Below are 19,852 nucleotides of genomic sequence, written 5' to 3'. Positions count from 1 at the left end.
TTTCTCGGTAAAACCTACTCAGACAAGCATCTTAGAACACCACACCATCGGATACAAACCTGTTAGTTCTCTGGCAGATAATGCCCCCACCGAGTTTGTAATACCTGGACATGGTGATGATTATATGGATTTAGCACACACAATGTTGAATATAGATGCCAGAATTGTAAAAGCGAATGGTCAGTTATTGCTACCCACAGATAAAACAATTGGACCTGTCAATGATTTTCTCAATGCAATGTTCAGCGAAGTACAAATCTACTTAAATAACAAACTCATCTCGTTTCCATCTCACATGCACCCATACAGGTCTTATTTTGAAAAAGCACTGAACTATGACATATCTGCAAAATCATCTCATCTCCAAAGTGCATTGTGGTACAAAGATACAGCAGGCGCTTTTGATAACGTTTCGGAAGACAACAAAGGCTTTACAAAACGTAACCAACTAACAAAACAGAGTAAAACATTTGATATGATTGGTTACTTGCATTCTGATATTTTCAATCAAGAGAAATTTTTGATCAATGGAGTGGAAATGCGAATAAAACTGATTCCTTCGAAAAACACTTTCTGCTTGATGGGATTAGATGACAGTGAAGGCAAAGTGGAAATTCTGGATGCTACACTATATGTGAGAAAAGTATCGGTCAGTTCATCCATCAAACTTAGTCACAATCGCATATTGCAAAAACATACAGCAAAATACCCTCTAACAAGAGTACAACTTAAAGCTGTAACTATTCCAAAAGATATTGTTTCAAAAACAATTGACAATGTGATACTTGGACGTCTTCCGAAACGATTAGTTGTGGGGTTTGTTACCAACGATGCATTCAACGGCACTCTGTCTACAAACCCATTCAATTTTCAACATTTCAATTACAACTTCTTTACTTTATATGTTGATGGATTCCAAATTCCCGGCAAACCACTTCAACCAGACTTTGAAAACAACAAGTACATAACAGCATATCACACATTATTCTCTGGAACAGGGATACACTATATGGATGAAGGAAACAATATATCGCGTGAGGAATACCCCCAGGGATACGCATTACTTGTTTTCGATATAACACCAGACGCAGCTGCAAGTGCCATATCCCACTGCAGTCTTCAACGGCAAGGGGCTGTTAGCTTGGAAGTCCACTTCAAATCGGCTTTGGAATCTACTGTGACTTGTGTTATCTACTCTGAATTTGACGCTCTCATGGAAATTAATAATCAAAGAGATATTCATCTGGATTAATTGTATAACAAGGTGAGTTGCACAATATTACTATTTAGTGTCCAGCAATGCTGTCGACTTTAAATTTGCTTCACGGGTTAATATCAAATAGAGCCTTTGACAATCATCATGTTGGTGTTTTCGCAGCTAATGAATTACCTGTACATGTGGAACTACCAGCAGCGTTGATTGTAAATACAGATCCCAAAGATAGCCCCGGGAAGCACTGGGTAGCAATTTACATAGACAGTAACTCCCGGGGGGAATTTTTTGATAGTTACGGAAAACCTCCACATGTGCATAACCATTTGCGATTTTTGGAAAATAACTCTAAATTCTATACGTACAACACTCATCAGATACAAAGTTACGGGTCTGTGTACTGTGGGCATTACTGTTTTCTGTATTTATTCCATAGAGCCTCTGGTAAACCCATGCATAAATTTCAAATTTTATTCCCAGTACCGATAAAAAACGACAATATTATATCAACTTATTTGCTGACTCGTAAATTAAATTGATAATACTTGGTACGTATACTAGAAAATATTGACAGTAAATACTGTTTGAAATTTTATACAAGTTACATATAGTCCTAATAGTATATTAATAATTTTGTAGCGTTACAGTTTACAACAGCTTACTTATAATATTTATCTTGTTTTGTGTCTTTACAGAACAATGACGCAATATCCAGAGATGGGATCTTTCAATGCTAGATTGTCCTCTTTCAGAAACTGGCAATCAAAAGAATTCCCGTTTGTAGAAGCTCTGTCCGAAGCAGGATTATTTTACATTCAAAAAGAGGATAAAACAGTATGCTTCAAATGTGGTGGAGGATTATACCGATGGAAATACAGAAACAATCCAATACTAGAACATCGTCGATATTTTCCATTTTGCCCCCTGTCTATAAACCTAATTTCAGATCGACAATGCGGTTGATGTTTTAATTAAATTAATTAATATTTGTTATCCAATATTTTCTCAATATGACGTTTATGATATTCTGCTGATTTTTCTCTCACCATTGATCTTTGTAATGCCCCGCCCCCTCCACCTTTTTTTGTCCAGCACATGCTTGGTTTGCTACGCGCGCATGCGTCTCAAAAACACACCCACGCATTTCTTCAAATGTATACCTGCACGCTGCGACATGCAGTATCTCGCAGTTCTTAGTCATGGAATCCTCTATTTCGATGCCGCTGAAAAAAAAGATTTCAACCGTACACTAATTTCAAGGGGGTTCTTCAGAAAGAGAGCGATCAGCATTTACCTGAAGAACAAAAACAAGTAACTAGTCTTATACGCCAGTCGCTATTATTTGATCACGTCTACTATTTGAATGCTTCGAAAACAAAAGTTATCTCAATCGGACTTTCCTCTCATCTGGATTTCCAACCTGTGGTCAGGCTACACAGAAGTGGGGCGGCCGGTGTTGAACTACAGTTGCAGGAGTGGCACGCTCTTCAGGAATTGTTTCCAGTAATCGACAATTACATCGCTATTCCAGGTGAGCAGCCTCGTGTTTCCTACCCACTAAGTGAGCAACATGAATTGCTGATAACCACACTGTACAATCGCCGTCAGATCATTATAAGGAAGAAACCAGCTTACGGTTCCCTGGAGATAGTGTTCATCGCAGAAAGTTCGTGGCGGAACTTTATGAAGATATTTGTGTGCATCGAGCATGCGAAAGTTATGTGTGAAACAGTGTCGCCGTATCTGAAATCATATTTTGGAAACTGTGTGGAATCTTGCATTCTCGACCTTCGCGAACAATGTTTCGGTTGCACAGATATTTCCCCTGTCCATGCATGTCATAAGGAGAAGTTTGTGCTTTCCCATCTACATGGATGTACAAAACCTGAGCCTTTGTCTATATAAAACATCGACGGAAAAAGACTTTCCAAAGAAGTGTTTGTTTTTTGCGAGAACATGCTTGTGGAAAAAATAGTGAAACATTTTAATTCAGTGGTTGCAGCAGAAAATGGATATGATAGTGACACAATTCCTTATGTGGGTGAGTGAACAAACTTGAAGAATAAAAACTTGTTAAATAACATGCTGATAAACTGGTGACACAATATAAACATTTTACATATGTATGTGTGTGTGTGTGTGTGTGTGTGTGTGCGGCTCTTTTGAATTTTGTAAATATTGGTAATAAACAGGGATAAAATATATGTCTTGGCTTTTTTTTCACTTAGCACCCCCTTTAAAAATCCTCATGGTTTATATTTTTACTGGTAACAATCGTTAATAACAACATTAATAATTAACTATATAATGAAAAAGTGTGTATTGTGGACTTGACGAAGATAAAGCATGAGAGCTTTTCTTCACACTGGTAAAACTCGGTGTTAATAACAACATTAATAATTAACTATATAATGAAAAAGTGTGTATTGTGGATTTGTCGGAGATAAAGCATGAGAGCTTTTCTTCACACTGGTAAGAATCTGTGTTAATAACAACATTAATAATTAACTATACAATAAAAAAAATGTGTATTGTGGACTTGTCGGAGATAAAGCATGAGAGCTTTTCTGCACAGCGCTGGACACGCAAAGGCAAGTATCTTTATTTTCATTCTATTTCTAACAATGATTCGCTATTTTTTCTTGTCACTATAAAAAACTAATTCAATTTTTCTTTTATCACATCTGTCGCCATTTTGCTTGTTTTTGTTTAATTCCTCTTTATGCATTGAGGTTAATCGAAACATAACTTTAGACTTTTACATGGAATTGAAACATAGAATCTTGCCTCCTTTGATTGAATCGAACCTGTGACTCCTCTTTGATCACAAAACAATAGTGACGGCCATCTTGGTTATTTTACCTACTCTTTATGCATTTAAGCTAATCGGTACTGGGGCCCCACACGGCAAAACAACAGATTCTAATTTATTCACAACTTTTTTTTTTATTTTAAAAACAACATCATTATCAGCCAATTTGACATTGTGAATCGAACCCGGGGACCTTTTCATTACAGCATAAACATCCTATTTCCAATTAGTTCATTTTCTCTTTGTGCACAAAAAGCTAATCGGAACTTTTAAACAAATACAATTGAATATCCAATTTTCACCAACATTGGGAATCGAACCCTCAACCACTTGGTTAAAACATCTCGCGGAATAAAAAACACCCCCCGCCCCGCGCCGCGCCGCCCCCGCCCCGCGCCGCCCCGCGCCGCCCCGCGCCCCGGTCGCCGCCGCCGCTAAACACAAAACGCGGCCGCCATTTTGATTTTATTCAAATACTATTTATGCACAGATGGACTAATCGGGACCTATAATGGCGGGGCAAAACAATTGGCCTAATTTAACTACCTAGAGAGTCGAACCCGCGACCTCTTCATTGCCAGGTGACAACATTAACCACTAACCCAACTCGATTTTCGAACTCAACCATTTTGTTGCCTTTATTTACACACAGGCTAATCGAGACCATTCAATATTGACATCGTCGCCTTGTAATCAACGGGTCCCAGGTTCGATACTCGGTGGAGGCACATAGTGGTCCGAATCACCACTTTTCAACTGTAGCTCCAATCCTGATTAGTTTTGCCGTGCATAAAACAGACTTAAAAAAAACTAACTCAATCTATCAACCAATCAATATTGACTCTACCAGGAATCGAACCCTCGACGCCTCTTGTTTTACAGAGCAATAACCTTAGCCGCTAAACTTTCGGGGGTAAAGCACCTTCGGCGCCATCTTTAAATCATTTCTTCATGTCTTTGAATCATACGCAATGGTTGCGCGCGCATTTCCTCCACACACACACAAACATACGCACGTGTTAGTTTAGCATACATCAAGAAACAACGTGACAAACCCATTGACCCCCCTCCCCCCACCGCTTCCGATGTCTTCAAGGTGATCAGACACGTTCTGCTGACTCAACAATAAAATCACTCGTGGCCCGCTACAACCGGATGTAACTTAACACCAGGCGCATCAAATTTTTGCTGACGCGTAGGAACAAAATGCTGTCATTCTACTCTTTCAATTAGTAATTTTCTTCAAATTAATTGAATCTGTCTCGTCTCGATACAACTCCTGAAATATAAAGGAGTAGAAATCCTGAGAGTACTTGAATCCCATTTTAAACTGTAGGTTCGGTTACGATTAACCTAACTGAGCTAAGGAGTCGTATATGAGGGCCGTATTTTCAAAGAAGAGATGTGCAAAAAAAAAAAAAGTGCGTATTGCGAGCTGTGTCACTGTCATTTCATAATTTTCTATGCAACAAAGTCAATATCAGATACGCTTGTCATTCGAAATGCAACTTACATCCCCGTGTTGTTTCAGAGATAGAAAGAGAAAATCACGGAATACAGAAATGCATATTAGTAGACAATACTTGTCAACTTCAGGTAATTCACCTTAAAAAGTACAACTTATCCTTCATTTGTCCGCCAGTAATATTTCATTTTGGAGTCAGGACGACAGGAATTGAACACGGATCAGAATCATAGCGCAGATGTACAGACACCGGTATAAAATGGGACACATAGATCCTGAAATACTGGCTTCCCTGCAAGGCATTATGTGTGTTGCCTAAGTCTCCGGCGATAAGTGGATATTAATAACAAACGTTTAATGGAAACTTCTGCCACCGCCGTCGTGTTAGACAACACACATAACGCATGCCAGTGAATATTTCAGGATCAAAGTGTCCAATTTTTATTGACGGTGACTGTACTTGCAGTCAGATGCGAGAGATACTGCAGAAGTTTCTCACCGCGTTGATTGTAGTGTATATTATATTTCATTGCAGACGCGCAAGTTGTAATCCCCAAGAAGTGTTCTTCATAAAAAGAGTACCAGTCGATTCAAAGTACGTATAATACAAAGAAGGTGGGTGAGGCGCGAAAGAAAGCTGCTGTTTCTCAGGCTCCGAGAGCTTCAGCTGGCATCTGCCATACATCCCGGCAGCCATAACAGGGCGATAAATTTCAGTTTACAGACAACGAGCAGAGATATAAACCCTTTCTCTAGGGAGCTTATAACCTTCAGGAAAAGTCATATCAGGATAATCGCAGCAATAAGCAAGCCAGATTCGTCCAGCAGTCGGAAACAGATGTAGAGAGAACTGAATGTGCGAAGATTCCTCAGAAGCGAGAACCGTTTGTCTTGCCTGAAATGACTAAATACAGAAACATTACTTTACACTTACATTACCGGAAGAAACTAGTGTACCTTTTACCACCACGAAATCTTTAGCAACCACTTAAGACCCACTTTCAGTGGAACATCATGGTGTTAAGGCATATTGGGCTTTTATTTGGTGTGACTACCAGTCCAACAAATTTTAAATTTAATCTTCTGATACTTCCTGAGATACCGATAGTTGACACGACCGTTGCATTAGGATACTTATAGTATCCTAAAATGTAGTTATCAAGTAATTACATAATGAATTAAGCAAATTCCATGTCCCTAACATTTAGGAATAGGAGAAAATTTTCGATTTATTCTCACAGGTAAGCCACAGAACCAATGAAGACGCAGAATTGTGAAATAATTAGTTTATTTACGTGAGTTATATTTGTGAATCATACAATACATAGCCTATATTAAAATTCACTTCATGTTAGAAATACGTGCGTAAAGTTTATGTATGCTCTTGTGCACCTTGTATGTTTACTATCATGAAATGCTGAACTGTTAAATGCAGAACATTCAGGATACTTCTTTAAATTAGGCACACACACGAGATGTACTCGTAAAAATGCAGGCTCGACCAGGACTCGAACCCGGGTTCTCTGGCATATCGTGCCATTGCTCCAGCACTGAGCTACCGAGCTGGCCTGGCCTGGCCTCGCCTGATTTTTCGCTATCGCTGTTTTACCTAGGTGGAATCGTCTCTGTCTACGATTCAGGATACTGTTCATAAATGATCACGCATCAACTGTTTTTTATACATACCTAGATACGTACATGGAAAAAAGTAGTGTGGATAATCCTCACATAGAACGGATTCTAATTGTTTAATTTTGACAAATTCTGGAATAATGAGAAGCAACTATATGAGCGTGTGTGCGTATATCAATGCGAACGCAAACTACATGAAATCGGTGAGACATAACAGCGGATGATGATGATGTCTGTACTTTTTAGACACTAACACCGAAAAATTAATTTTGTAGTCCATTCAGGCCCGTAGCTACAGAAGGTCGTTCGGGATCTCTGAGGACAATTGTGGAAGGGTGATAAGTTCATGAAAACCCATGTCGCCACCAACATTCATGCTCAATTGGAAAACCAGCATTCCGCGCTATAGCCCGGCAAAGTAATTTCCATTGCAACAGACTTTTCCGAAGAGTTATCATGTCCAACTTTTCCCACTCCTCCTGACAGGTTTTCCAGAGGCCATTGAGAGTGCGTGGACGTCTCTTTCCTAAGGCCCGTTTTAAGAGTTCAAATGCACAGAAGTCCATGGGTGACCCATCTGGCGCCTTGACCGGAATGTCGCTGTAAGGAATTCCATGGATGACAGTTTCCACCTCCATTCGCTGTAAGAACAGACGAGTCGAACGGGAGGTATGGCTGGATGCTTTATCTTGATGCACCCAGACCTGGTTTTTGGGCCCCCCATACAGTGCCGGGATATCTATGTCATAAATGGGTGTTGAAACCTCATTCTGATAGTACGTGGAGTTCACCTTCACATTATTAGCTACACGGCGAATTGCTAGCTTGCCATTATAGCAGTATCCAGCGATGATCATGAAACCCCGTGGAAAACTTTCCTGGCATTCTCGATACAATGTTTGATAATTGTTTTTTGTCGCGAAGGCGATAGTAAATCGCATGGGGTTTGTGACAGTCACTAAGGTAGACATATGCTTTGTCTAATGTCACCACATTTTTCCGTCTCTCCCCTGCGAGATAGGTCTCATAGAGTTTTCTAGCGTTCGTGCGACGTTCCGCAATGTGACGAGGCAACAGCTTGTGAACTCGCCGCTTATGCCGCATTTTTATTTGCAGGTCCTTCTTGATTATGGTGTTCACTGTTGACACAGACATTCCCAACTTTTGTGCGATACTCCTTTGGGGGCAGGGTTACCACCTGACACGAGGGCCTTCACTTTTCTCACTACGTCCGGTGTACGACTCGTAGCTGCTCGTGGATTTGCCTGTTTCTTCCCCTGTGGAATTAGGCCCAGTCGGCCTTTGCCTTTTTTGATCAATACCGCACCGATCCCGTTCTTCGATATCACAAAATTACACTTCTTGCACATTCCTTTGATTGCCGAATAGCTATATTTAGCATCGGAAAGGGCTGTTATGTAGCCCTCCCAGTATGGTTCAATTTTCTTCGGCATCGTTGTTGGTAAATGGCACAACACTCTGCACACGCGTTCTCGGTACTGACGTGACTTAGCATGCACCGTTTGGACGGACTGATATTGATAACAGCGCCACCAGCGGCTTTCAAAATCGTCACCAGAGATCCCGAACAACCTTCTGTAGAATTGATCTCCGGGGGGGGGGGGGAGGGGGTCACGAGTTATCAGGGGGGGCTTTGTAAACAAAGTCCATTTTTTAAAAAAATATTAAATGAAGGTAAATTATGTGTGGGGGGGCGCTCATTCATTTATAAATATCATATACTACACAAATACTACCTTTTTCTACATCTTTTAAAACATCTCTTGAAGTGTTAATTGACTGATACTGAAATTATCCCTTACACACCCCATACTATTTTAGATGATACAGATATCTATATCACACAAAAAACGCACAATATTTAATCACAGTGCCTACAGTATATTCCACCCCCGCCCGAAGCAATTAAACTCCCCTTCCTTCCCAAAACTTGGGAGCTGCTGTTGACCTTTGAGGCAGATGAGGAGGGAACTTGCATGATGACATCAAAGTCACAGATTTCTGTCTAAACGGGAGGTTGCAACAGGGACAGTGAAGGTACAGATAAAGAAGCTCCCCTATGACAGAACTTTCTGAAGTTTAGAGAATATTCTAAATACTTGCAGCTACTTCTGCTCATGAGCCAATGTAATAGATACTGCTCATATTCTGTGGATTTATCCTTAAAGTTGTGAGTTGTCTACATTTTCACTCTTCACTGCAAACAAATTATGCAAGATAGTTTACCTAATGTACAGGGGGGCTGATGGCAGTGCCAGGGGGGCTGACGGCAGTTCCAGGGGAGGTTGCCTGGCTACGGGCCTGAGTCCATTTATCAACCTTCTACATAAGAAGTGAGTCCCCCACTATGGTCCTGCGGTCTAAGCTCTAAGGCGTCGTGCTTTGGGCTAGCACGTAAGTTAACTGCAAGTTAAATCGACATTCTATTTAACTTGCAGTTAACTTACATGCTATATATGGGCCTCCGGCAGGTTCGAGTCTCCTGGGATAAGCGTAACAACTTTTCTGAGATTTCGGCCTATGTAGGACCGGTGGCCCTCCACCATTGTGAGGAAATTGGGAAGCTACGAATGGGTAGCACAAGCCGGTCACGGAAATCTACGACTGGGGGTTCGTCGTGCTGACCACGTCACCCCGTAACTGGTTGGATGATCTCCCACCTCGACAAGCGGGAGAGAGGCCGGTAGTCGGTAGGTAGCCCCAGGTCCTCTAGGGCAGTTGCGCCACTGGTTATTAACTATATGTTAAGTTAGAAGTTATTACTGCAGGAATCGTTACGAAACATAAAAATTATTGCATTTGTTAATTATAATACTTTCACCTTGGCTGTACAAATCTTTAGTTAATCCTTTAAATATTTTGCCCTTGTTTTCTTGCTTAATCTTATATATTGTAGTACTAATGCCAAATCCCAGGAATGTGCAAAATCTTACTTTTGAGATGAAATAATTATAATATTCAAGATCTCGGACAAAACAGGTTTTAAAATTGGATAAATAACGTCATCGATAAAATACGTACCTACGTATGGCCGTCTATTAGGTCATATAAGTTAGCATAGGAATCTATCAACAGAAAGTAGTTAGAAACTGCACTGGATGAAAAAGCCATATTTTCCACATTCGTGGTTTCGGCATTGGTACACCGAAATACTATACATATATGCAGCAACTTTATACACTGGTTAAAAAAAATTAGGGGAGCAAGCAAGAAATCCCAAAACCAAAGTTGATAAGTCAAAAGTAGCAATGTATTTTGATTAGGTGAGTGTGTCCTCAACCAGTACAATACATGTCTATTGAGTCATTAGCACAACAGAGTTCTAGGGGTGCTTTCTGCAAGGATCTGCACAAAATCAGGAGAACAGCACGGTGATAAGACAACAGAAATGGACAGATACGCAACAGATCCATACCTCTAATAAGGCGTGTGGTCGCCATGAACTGCTATGACAGCTGCACATTTGTTTTGCATGGAACCAATAAGGTTATCAACGACAGCCTGCGGGATATTCACCCATTCCTCCAGAAGGGCCATTTCCAACTGTTGCAGAGTTGTAGGCGGCGCTGGCCGAGCAGCAATGTGTCTTCCGAGTGTGTCCCACACATGTTCAATGGGATTCAAGTCTGGAGAGGACGCTGGCCATACCATTCGTTCGATACCCTCATCCCCTCATCCCCTAGCATGGCGTCAACCAGACGTGCTCGGTGAGGTCGGGCATTATCGTCCACAAAAATGAAACGATCACAGATATCTGCAGCCATTGGGACAATATGAAGCCTGAGGATCTCATCCCGGTACCGTAAGGCTGTCAAAGTACCGTTCCGGATAATGTGCAGGGGGGTACGTCGACCAACACTGACCCCTGCCCGTACCGTTAAGCCACCGCCACCATACTGAGACACTTCGCGCACATGTGCGGGATAATTGCGAGTCCCACGTTCCCTCCAGATGAGAATGCGTCGATTATCTGACTGGAGACTGAAACGCGACTCATCCGAGAAGAGAACTGAACTCCACTCTCCATGTCCCCACTCACGATGTTCCACAGCCCACTGTCTGCGGGCCCTACGGTGTTGGGCATTCGGAGGGACACACACCATTGGTCTTCTTGCATAAAGACCCCTTTCCCGCAGGTGATTTCGTACAGTTTGGCCCGAGACTCTTCGTCCTGTTGCCAAAACAAGGCAGCGTTGCAAGTCAGTTGCAGTTTGCTGCCCATTCCTGCGAGCCGACAATGCTAAGTACCGGTCTTCCCTAACTGTTGTTGACCGCGGGCGACCTTGCCCAGGCCTCCTTCGTACTGTACCTGTCTGTTGAAATCGTGTCCACAACCTGGAAATGACACTGCGTGACACACCAAGGGCTGCAGCCACCTCACGTTGTGTTTGCCCTGCTTCCATCCTCCCAATGGCTCTCCATGTGCTAGATTCCCCTAAATCGTGTTGTTCTGCCATCGTTCCTATTCAACACTACTCAACTGAATCCCACCTGCACTTACGGTCTGCCAGCACCAAACAACCGGTGTTCCCAAGTGACCTCGTGATTGCTCCTCATATCACAAATTCTGCCACGTGCCTTATCGTGTCACTAGAGCTCTTCATGCTGATGATTCATCACAGATGAACTGTACTGGTTGAGGACACACTCACTTCATCAATATACATTGCTACTTTTGACTTTCCAACTTTGGTTTTGGGATTTCTTGCTTGCTCCCCTAATTGTTTTGACCAGTGTATTTGCATATTTTAATGGACCATATATATATATATTTTTTTTTTTTTTTACAGATCCGTGCAATGTCATGCAACAAAACCCTATTTGAGGCCTTTAGTACAATGGCAGGAGATTCAGATTCTGTATCCCCGGTGACATTGAGTTCAGACTGGAGCCTGATGGCTCGTCTCCTACTTCTATCAAGTCTAGCAGTCATTGGTAGTGTAGGAAACGTATTTATGATTAGTGCAGTTATGATTGAAGATTACTTAAAGAAAAGGGGTAAGGTATACATTTATATTGTGTTAATATATCAAAGATTTGAAACTGAAATATCATAATGGGTAGAGTCACAAGAATCTTTCTGATTAGAGGGATATAACGAGGCATGTACTATGTGTGTGTGTGTGCATGCATGTCTGTGGTATTCAGGATATGAGCTGAATTAATTGAAATACTGATTGATATAAATATTTACTTCAAATTTCAGATAGTGCTCCAACTCACTTCGAACCAGTTTCCAACTTCCACCTCGTAATATCTCTAGTCACAAAGCAAAAACAATTACAATGAAGAAACTCAACTTCCCCTTCCTTCACTCTCTCTGTATCAATTACAGTCAAAAGCCATTAAATCCATGTTTGGGATGAAAGCCTCCTCCACCAAAACAAAAGACAAATATGTATATTTCAGTTACTTTTTGTATTGTCATAAATTCCAACAAAGACCCAGGTTAAAATATATTATTAGGCTGAAGTTGTCAACCATAAAGGTTTCAATTCATTATTTTCCTCACATTATATGAAATACAGAATAAAGAGAGACTCTTGAAATAAGAGTAATTGGCAATAGTAACAGAGAAAATGAATAAATGATGTCCAAATGTCCCATTCAAATCAACATCTCATGAATAATATAATTGACAATCACTTCCACTAATTTTTTTAGATTGAATGTTGTTATATATTCACCTCCTTCGCCTGACCCAACCTCACTTCACCACAGAACAACTATAATAGAGGTATTCCATGTGAAAGAGCCTCTGAACCTCAGTTTTTAAAATTAAATGCAGTGGTGTAACTTTATCTATCTTATGAGCGAACAATCTAAAATTGTCATTTGGATAAAAAATTCATTATACATAATCAAGTTAGAAGGTATTTTAAATATTGTTCTTTTATTTTAACTTTTGTTTTATAGGTTTATATTGTGTCCCACCCATGACACCAAAAACCAATTATTTTCTCCTTTAACTGTACATTTCCCCCTAAACTCCACTAGAATATTCAAAGGTAAATTACATTCTCTCTTTGTCTTAAATATCGTTTGAAAATTCACAGAAATTAAAATAAATTTCTATTCAGTGAAGAGGCAGTGTTTCGTCTGTCCCACCAGTGACACAAAATTGTTCACTTATACTCTATGTGATCAAAAATATCCGGACACCAGTCAAAATGTGTGTTGCACATAGTAGGCCACTCTGTGGTGCCATCTACAGCGAGGTGAGGCAAGCAAGGGACCACTGCAGGCAGTATAGTGCACGAGACAGCAGAATGGGTCGGTCGAAGGAACGTACAGACTTTGAACGCTGGTGAAGTGATTGGGTGCCACAGGAGTAACAAGTCAGTGCGCCAGATATCCATCCTCCTAAACATCCCGAAGTCCACTGTCGCCAATGTGATAGTAAAGTAGAAACATAATCAGACGTGTACAACCGCAAGACGTTATGGCCGAGCTCCCATGTTGACAGACAGAGACCGCCGAGTGTTGAATAGGGTAGTACGAGAGAACCGGCAATCAGCGATCGCCACCATCACACAGGAATTCCAAACCAGGGCAGGATGTAATCCTATCAGCATGACTGTGCGACGTGAGGTACGACGACTCGGTTACCATGGACGAGCGGCTGCCCATAAGCCCCACATCACCCAACGAAATGCGAAGTGCCGCCTCGCATGGTGTAAGGAGAGGCGCAACTGGTCATTAGAACAGTGGAAATCCGTCAAGTGGAGTGAAGAATCACATTATACCATGTGGCGATCCGATGGTCATGTATGGGTGTGACGAATGCCTCATGAACGACATTTAGCATCCTGTGTTGCGCTGACAGTGAAATTCGGTGGAGGTGGGGTGACAGTGTGGGCATGTTTCTCCTGATAGGGGCTTGGTCCCCTCGTTTCTTTGCACGGTACTGTCATGGCGCATCATTACGTTGACATTTTACAAACGTTCATGCTGCCTACCATCGAAGAACAGTTCGTGGATGATGATTGCGTGTTTCAACACGACGATGCACCCGTCCACACTGCGGGCCGTGTGGGACAGTGGTTTGAAGAGAACAACGTCCCACTTTTGGCCTTGCCTGCGCAAAGCCCCGATTTGAATCCAATTGAACATCTCTGGGATGTTTTGGAACGCCGACTTCGTGCCAGACCATGAGGACCAACATCCACTGCTCTTCTCATCTCGGCACTCCGCAAAGAATGGGCCTCCATTCCCCAAGATACCTTTCGCCACCTGATTGCCAGTATGCCTGCGGGAGTGGAGACTGCCATCAAGGCCAAAGGTGGCCCCACATGGTATTGATTGCCCGTGCATCCGATGGAGGATGCTTCGAACTTCACGCCCTAATTCCAGTAAGTGTCCAGATACTTTTGATCACATAGAGTAGCTACAAATCTGGGAAAGTATTTTAAGGGTAATTATGTTGAATCAACAGTGTTAAGTTTCATATTTCATTGCACAGAAACTGTAACAAAAATGTCGCTTAACTAACAGTAGAATAGTTACTTTAATATCAAAAATGTAGTCCATGTGTCACACCCGTGACAATGAAATGCCCCAATAAATGTTTACTCTCATTGACCTTAAATAGTTTTTTCTAGGATATTGCAGCAAGAGAATTATATCTTCAAATTCAACTCATATCAATTCCAATCATCATATCATCACACATCCTCATCTTTGTGATTAGCGAAAAGTGGTAAATAAGGAAAGTAAAATAAAACAAATCAAACAATAAATTTTGCACTAAATTCATTATGTTTGTTCTCCTTTGCGAATCACCCAATTTGAAATCCATGTAAAAAGGTAAAGGTAAAGTGTTCCCCTGTGCTTAGCACCATGCCATGAAGGCGTATAGGGGGTGTGGGGGTAACGCCCCACACTTTCTTGATCCGGTCGTGAGTGGGGGTGATGTGATCAGCATCACGCCCCTGACCGCCTTTACCCCCCAGGGTTTCCCCCAGGTACCCATGTTATTCGACGCTGGGTGGGCGCCGGGGCCACTTCCACCGTTAGAAAAGTTCCCGGATTTGAAATCCATGTTCCAAATAGTAAGAGAACCTAAACATGAATAGTTTTAGGTGAGAAAAGTGTGATATTGAAAACAGTACAATCCTGTAGAATACTCAAATAAAAAGAATGACATGTTCACTGTCACTTATGAAATGTACAAGGTAATTTATGAATAAGTGTCAAAAATTTAGCTATAAAAATTTTTATTTTGTTTTATGTATCACTAATTGTAATATGAACTTTTTAACTAGCTAAAAGCCTGTGAATTCACTATAAAATATAAATAATAAGTAACTAAAGAATCTTAAGACTGAATGCCACTATTAATTTCATTATTGTTTAAATTTTTTGAATAATTTTAATAAATCATTCTTCAATGTTTTTCAAACTTGAAATTACTATTATTTATTGGTCTAGTATACATTACCGTCTGTCTAGTAAGGAAAATTTGTTTTCCTTTGCAGGAAATGCATTTCTTGTCAATATTGCACTTGCTGACCTATTGATCACAGGAACTGTGATCCCTGCATGCATCATAGTCATCCTAGCTAATTTACAAGATGCCATAAGCAACGTATGCTACTTCCAGTGGTTTATGGCTATCCTTTGCTGCTTTGTCTCCATCCTTACATCCACTGCTACAGCTATCGAGAACTACATCCGTCTTTGTCACCAAGAAAGCTATGTATATCTTACACCAACACGTATCACTATTACTTTGTTGTGTATATGGCTTGTAAGTGGATCTGTCGTGACGATTCAATTTGTGTTTAATCTTGGAACTGATTACTGTAAGCGAGAGTTTAATGGGAGTATACCATATCACATTTCAATTGGTTGTGTGCTGGTGCTTCTCCCGGTTGTGACTACCCTTACTTGTTACATAAAAATCATATGTAATGTACGTGATGCAATGTCACGACCAAGCTTTAAGCCGTCAGCAGCCTTCATTTGCGATTATGAACTCTTAAAGAGCAATCTCACTAGTTTCATAGCTTTCATTGCCTTGTGGTTACCATTTGGAATAATTTTTGGCATCGGAACTCGGCAGCATGTACCTTCCAAGCTGTTCTATAACTTTTCATGGCTCGCATTAAGTAAATCATGCATTAATAACTTTATTTACTGCATCACAAACCGCCATTTCCGAGAAGCATACATAAGCCTTTTCCATTATTGCTGTTGTAAAACGAGTGTTTCCTTTTCTCGACGCCAGAGGGCAATGACCAACAGACCAACAGCTGATGTCAGAGTTCATATCATTCCGGGATACAATATGTACTACCATACACGTCCATCATGTAAGTTTGCGAACAGGCCAATAGACAAATCTGCACCCAGAGAAGGAGATATTTACGAGCTGTGATCAGTCATTCTATTGTGTATATATTGATGAATTTTGAACACCACAAAGGAACACATAAGCACAAAGAGGAACTACCTCTTGCACATCACAATTATGTGCATCTTTTTAAGAAAATTTCATATTTGGGGAAACTGTTATTTGTTCATCTAGAGTGACTTAGTTAGAATTTTTGTCACCCAGTGTCACCCAATCCTGTGTTAGAAATGATAATTATACTGTAGAAGTCTGATCCAATTTTGAGGCAGACAGAAGAAGTTTCTACTACCACAGAATTGCCAATTATAAACATTAACAAAGCAGTACATGTATGAGTGGTTAAGTACCCCTCTCTTCAAAATTGTATAATACTCTTTTACAAACAAGGCTGGTATTCTAGGGATTCTCTAAGGTATCCTCCAATCACAATTTGTCACAATGTGCATTAGTTGGGAGCATAGGTATTGTTCCTACGTCATTTGTTCTAGTCAGAGGGTGCTGTGCCCCTGTTCTATGTATTTTGATTTCAGAGTGTCAAGTATTTACTTTCTAATATTTTTTACAAAAGTGAATAAATAACAGATTAAGGAAAATTATGTAAACAAAATAAGAACCATACATTTTGCTGAGTAATAATAAAATAATCATGAAATTATGAGTGAACATGTTGCCAGCCATGTGGGTAATGGCGTTACAAAAATATGACTTGCACGACAGAATAAAACAAGCAAACTGGTGGTAATGCTTTTAAAAATATAAAGTAAACAGTACAATTGTTTAGCTTAACCTTCCATTAACTACACAATAATTTAGTCTTGCTGCTGAAAATTAATGCAACATACATCATGTGTCAGAGAGCACAATGCTGGCTTCACATGTAATGATAAGGCACAAGTGGCTCGGATCTCAATTTAAATTGTAGGTGCAGTCCCGATTAGCCTTCCTGTGAATAAAGTTGACTTAAAACCAAAACTCACACTCGAACTTAAACATGTAATGGTATTATGAAAGGAGAGCATGCATGTACTGCAGTGTTAAGCAAAAGAAACAAATTGTAAATATACTTATGAAATATCAATTTTCATATCTTTTGATTTTTTGCAAATGAAAATAAAAAATTATGTCCATTTCAATGTTAACATATTGGAGCTGGATCTGCAGAGTGACCACAAAGTGGGTGTACCCCCCCTTTATTTTTGACACTACAATGGATGCTTCATATGGACACATACATACCTGATGGTTTAAGAGTATGGAACATCGCTATGGAAACAGTCATTTTTGTAGCATAGTCGAATTCTGAGCCACATTCTGGCACACTTCCTGTTACAAGTGTGTAATTATCTAAAGACTTTTCCTGGGCAAGAAGTTTTGAAGATCACCTAGCTCCCTTAACATAACTTCCAAGAAGTTCCGACTGCATCTCTGGGGGTTCATCAATTACAGTGTCTGAAATAACCAGTATCACACAACACAAGAGTTACAAGCAGCTGTGAAAGATGGGTGCGTTTCGAAAGTCATAACGAAACGAACGAATCGAACAAAAGTAACTGGGCTCGTGAACCTGGTGAAACCAGTTATTTTACAGATTTATGTTCCGCTCTAGACGAAAGCGCAGGCGCAGCGTTAAGATTATAAAAATTTTCCGCATGGTGTCCAGCGGAAGGCATTTCCTTCTGACAGAAATAAACTCTACTGCGGATACTGTTACTCATTTTAATCACATTGTAAGAACAGTTGAGACACACTCATCTTGTCCATGTTGCTTCATAACGCTCTCTGTTAAAATTATAATACAATTCCCGAACTAGTGCAATTTGAAGCCATCATGAACACGAGTTGTCTGCAGGTAGCAGACGATTCTCACTGAACAAACCAACCTCCTGGCTCGTGCTTTTGGTGAATCTCGTTCTCGCACGAGACACACGGAATGAGACTTTTGGGACAGCATAATGAACCTCACGAAATGCACGGAAGCACTTATGGAATGGCCAGTTGCCATAACTCGTTTAACGCGTTAAACTCTTGCGACTTTCGGAACGGGCCCGATGCCTTCATGCATGTGATCCCATATTAATCTCTGCAAAACATCTTCCAAAACATGGTTCAGTATTTGGCTGTGTTATGAAAATGACTGTCACACCGATGTTCTGGACTCTTAAACCATCATATATGTGCCCATAATAAGTATTTAACCAAAACCACAATAGTGTCAAAGATAAAGGGGGAATACACCCACTTTGTGACCACTCTGTACAATGAATAACCATATTATGTTCCATCAACTTAATCAGTAGTCCGAGATATTATTTATTTTCTACAGATTATGAGTGGTGCATTCAAACATTCAAGACACAGATTACTTCCAAGATTAGAAAGTATCAATTATTCTTTCTACCCTGTCTTGCCATATTTCACACTTTTTTCAGAACCATTAATGTTTTTTACACCTCAATGTCCTTGGATGCACTTGCATCTTTTAGCATCCAGGAATGTTCATCCCCCCCACTACACCCCCACATCTTTGCTAACTACAATCTGGACATCTATTTATATTATTTATTCATGTAGCAACATTTAAAAAAAACTTAAATGAATTTGCAAAATCCTACAGTCTTCAGAGAAACTTGTTCATTTGTCTAGGATAAATCACACACACATTCGATTTTCGCATCTCATTCATGGATGATTGGAAAGTTAATGAGTCAAGATTTCATTAATGACTTCAATAAGTGTTCCTTCCTTATATTTTCTTCACATATATATCAAGCATGTATTAGATAATACATGAGCATCATGTCACCTGCATGTTACATTATAAACCTCAAGGGCCAACCACGAAATTTATAGTAATCGAAGGTTCAGAGAAAAGCATGTATTTCTGTATTTCTGTTGGATATTACCCCATTGTATAATTGTAGCTAGAATAGTCTCTACTGCAATGTATTTCCTGTTGGCCTGAAACAGGTGTGTATTTATGTGCTGAATAACTGTATTTGTAATGGTTAGCAGAAAAGAAAGAGAAAAATTTTAATTTCAATATTTTATATTTTTTGGTTCAAAGAAAAGTCTATGTCATACAGTGGCATGCCCAAGGGGGGGGGGATCAGAACCCCCCCCCATTGGCCCAGTATTTCTAAAAAAAAACGTTAAAGGTAGGAAAAGATGTTAAAATGAGGGCTGAACCAGAAAAAGTGTATGTAACCCCTCCCTTTTGAAAATCCTGAGCATGCCACACATGTCATATACGAGTATATACGTATATTCAGAGATCCATATTTTAATCTGGCAAATGTCAGAAGAAAACAGCTTATGGAAAAATAATGAGTTTAGAAGATTTTTATACCAACTATG

The 19,852-nt window shown here is 40.2% G+C and overlaps 1 protein-coding gene across 1 annotated transcript in view; it reads left to right on the top strand.

The window, feature by feature from the left end:
• LOC145988222 (melatonin receptor type 1B-B-like) overlaps positions 1-16,963 on the top strand; it is a 96,466-nt gene extending 79,503 nt beyond the window's left edge. Inside the window, exons 3-4 of the mRNA XM_083123069.1 lie at positions 11,934-12,141; positions 15,621-16,963. Of these exons, the coding sequence (XP_082979195.1) occupies positions 11,943-12,141; positions 15,621-16,522 (1,101 nt within the window). The 5' untranslated portion in view covers positions 11,934-11,942 and the 3' untranslated portion in view covers positions 16,523-16,963. The remainder of the gene's footprint in view (positions 1-11,933; positions 12,142-15,620) is intronic.
• Positions 16,964-19,852: the final 2,889 nt, after the last annotated feature.

The sequence above is a fragment of the Lepisma saccharinum genome, chromosome 5 (assembly GCF_977018435.1).
Source record: "Lepisma saccharinum chromosome 5, izLepSacc3.1, whole genome shotgun sequence".
NCBI lineage: Eukaryota > Metazoa > Arthropoda > Insecta > Zygentoma > Lepismatidae > Lepisma > Lepisma saccharinum.
The sequence above is the reverse complement of the archived record's forward strand: the minus strand, read 5'-3'. Positions and strand labels throughout refer to the sequence as shown.